This window comes from Aptenodytes forsteri, unplaced genomic scaffold, assembly GCF_000699145.1.
Source record: "Aptenodytes forsteri isolate BGI_AS27 unplaced genomic scaffold, ASM69914v1 Scaffold53, whole genome shotgun sequence".
In the NCBI taxonomy this organism is placed as follows: Eukaryota; Metazoa; Chordata; class Aves; order Sphenisciformes; family Spheniscidae; genus Aptenodytes; species Aptenodytes forsteri.
This window is the reverse complement of record NW_008795909.1, coordinates 8701331-8703374: the sequence shown is the minus strand read 5'-3', so window position 1 is coordinate 8703374 and position 2044 is coordinate 8701331. Positions and strand designations below refer to the sequence as shown.

The 2044-nt window shown below is 69.2% G+C and overlaps 1 protein-coding gene across 1 annotated transcript in view; it reads right to left on the bottom strand.

Moving 5' to 3' along the window:
* Window positions 1-2036, bottom strand: part of TADA3 (transcriptional adaptor 3) — a 3281-nt gene extending 1245 nt beyond the window's left edge. The window contains exons 1-7 of the mRNA XM_019473445.1: window positions 1830-2036; window positions 1458-1708; window positions 1185-1290; window positions 841-982; window positions 555-658; window positions 316-425; window positions 2-186 (exon numbers count right to left, since the gene is read on the bottom strand). Coding sequence (XP_019328990.1) covers window positions 2-186; window positions 316-425; window positions 555-658; window positions 841-982; window positions 1185-1290; window positions 1458-1708; window positions 1830-2036 — 1105 coding nt within the window. The remainder of the gene's footprint in view (window position 1; window positions 187-315; window positions 426-554; window positions 659-840; window positions 983-1184; window positions 1291-1457; window positions 1709-1829) is intronic.
* Between the last annotated feature and the right edge of the window lie 8 nt (window positions 2037-2044).

The following is a 2044-nucleotide window of genomic DNA, read 5'->3' as shown; positions in this document are numbered from 1 at the left end:
CGCAGCAGCTCCTGCTTCTTGGCACGGTTGTGCGCGCTGAGGGCCTTCAGCTCGGCCTGCCTCTTGCGCAGCTCGGCCAGCACCTCGTCCTCCGAGTCCTCGGCCGGCCGGTCCTCCGACTCCAGCAGGCCCTGGGCAACCAGCTCCTCCTTGATCCGCCCCTCCAGCGACTTGGTGTGGGGGACGCTGCCGGGGCGGAGAGCGGCTGCTGCCCACCACGCGCCCTTTGCTCCCCCCGGCTCGCCGGGGCAGGGAAGCCACCGCACGTTTGGCCTGCGGGCAGCGCCGGGCTCCGGGGCCGCCTCAGTTGCTCACCTGAAGGGCTTGTTCTGGCTGCGGGGAGACGTGCCGGCGCCGTCGGCTCCCGAGTCCTTGCCAGCGATCTCGGGAATGGGGGAGTCCTCGACGGGGGAGATGATGTTCTCCTAGCGACAGGAGCACGAGGGAAGGGTCACTGCGCCGGGCCATGGCGACGCTGCCCCACAGGGCCAGGTCATGGCACGGCCCCACAGAGCCCGGCCACCGCACAGCCCCACAGAGCCCACCCCACTCACCTCCACGAGGGCCTGCAGGAGACGCTGCGTCAGGGGCCCGAAGGGACACCCGTCCTCCGGCTGCTCGTGCTGGGCCTCCGACTTCTTCAGCAGGGCATCGACGTCTGGGAAGAAGCGGGAGGGGGAAAAAACCAACCCCAAACACGCAGAGGTAAGCAGCAGGGCAGGGCAGCCTCTACCCCGGGGGTGCGGGGCGAGGGGCCAGGGCTCGGCTCCACTGGGCGCGGGTGCTCGCAGCCCCTCCAGGCCCTTCACACCAGGCAAAGGCGGGTGGGGACGGAGGCACCTTTGGTGTCCAGCTCGGTCAGCGGCCCCAGGACGCCTTTCTTCTTGTCAGCGGCAGCCGCCGCCCGGGCTCCGTCCTTCTGCTCCTCCAGCAGGTCCTCCTGGGCCCAGCGCTGGGAGTAATGCTTCCCCAGGGGCGGGATCTGCAAGAGCAGGGCTCGGCACAGCTCCCGGAGCCCCCCCAGCCTCGCCTCCCGCCTCGCCAGCACCATGGCACCATCCCCAGGCGGGAACGCTCGCTGTGAGGCGCGGGAGGGGATGGGGCAGCCGAGGGCCGGGAGGGAATGGGGAGAGAGGGTAGAGGATGGGCGAGGGAGGCACCGGGTGGGCTCGGGAGTTTTTCACCTTGTAATGCTCAGCCTCATCCTCCGGCGGCTTGAGCAGCTCCTCCAGGACTCTGACCTCCTCGTTGGTGAGGTCGGCACAGTACGGCTCCACCGACGCCCAGAACCTGCAAGGACGGATGAACTGTGAGGGAGAGCTGGAGGGGACCCCGCCGGAGCTGACGTGCCCCCCCCCCCCCCGCGTCACCTCTTCCCTCGGGCTGGAGGCAGCCCTCGTGCCAGGTGCTGCAAGGAAGGAGACGGATGATCCCAACGCCCCCCAACACCCACGCACCTGTTCGGAGCATCATTTTTGGGAATGCGGGGCACGTCAATGGGATCATCCTGGAACTCGTATTCCTGGATCTTGGGCTGCAGGTTCTTGGACTTGGGCCGGCCGGGGCCAGGCCCGGTCCCGTGGCCCCCCTTGCCCTCCAGCTTCTGCTTCTTGGGCTTCCCGTGCTTGACAGAGGTGCCCACATCGTGGTCCTTGCTCAGCTTCAGGAACCGCCGGTCGCCCTTCTTGTCCTGCCAGTCCGTCAGGATCTGGGGGAGAGCGATGCCTCGTCAGGTCCCGCACCCGGCGCTGGGCAGGGACGGACCGGAGGCAGCCCCTCAGCGGGAAGGAGCGGGATGGGGAGCCACCCTACAGCTGCGGTCCCGGCACCTGGGTCTCGGCCTCCAGGACGCGGAGGCGGCGGCTGGCGGAGGAGAGCAGCGTCTCCAGCTCCAGCTGCAGCGTGTCCAGCTCCTCGATGCCGATGCCGTCGTCCTCCGAGCGGGCCAGCACGGCCGTGTACCGGGGGCACACCTTCACGTGGTCCACCGACTTGAAGTCGTGGAACTGCAGCGGGCAGTCCTTCAGCTCGCTCATGGCGGCGG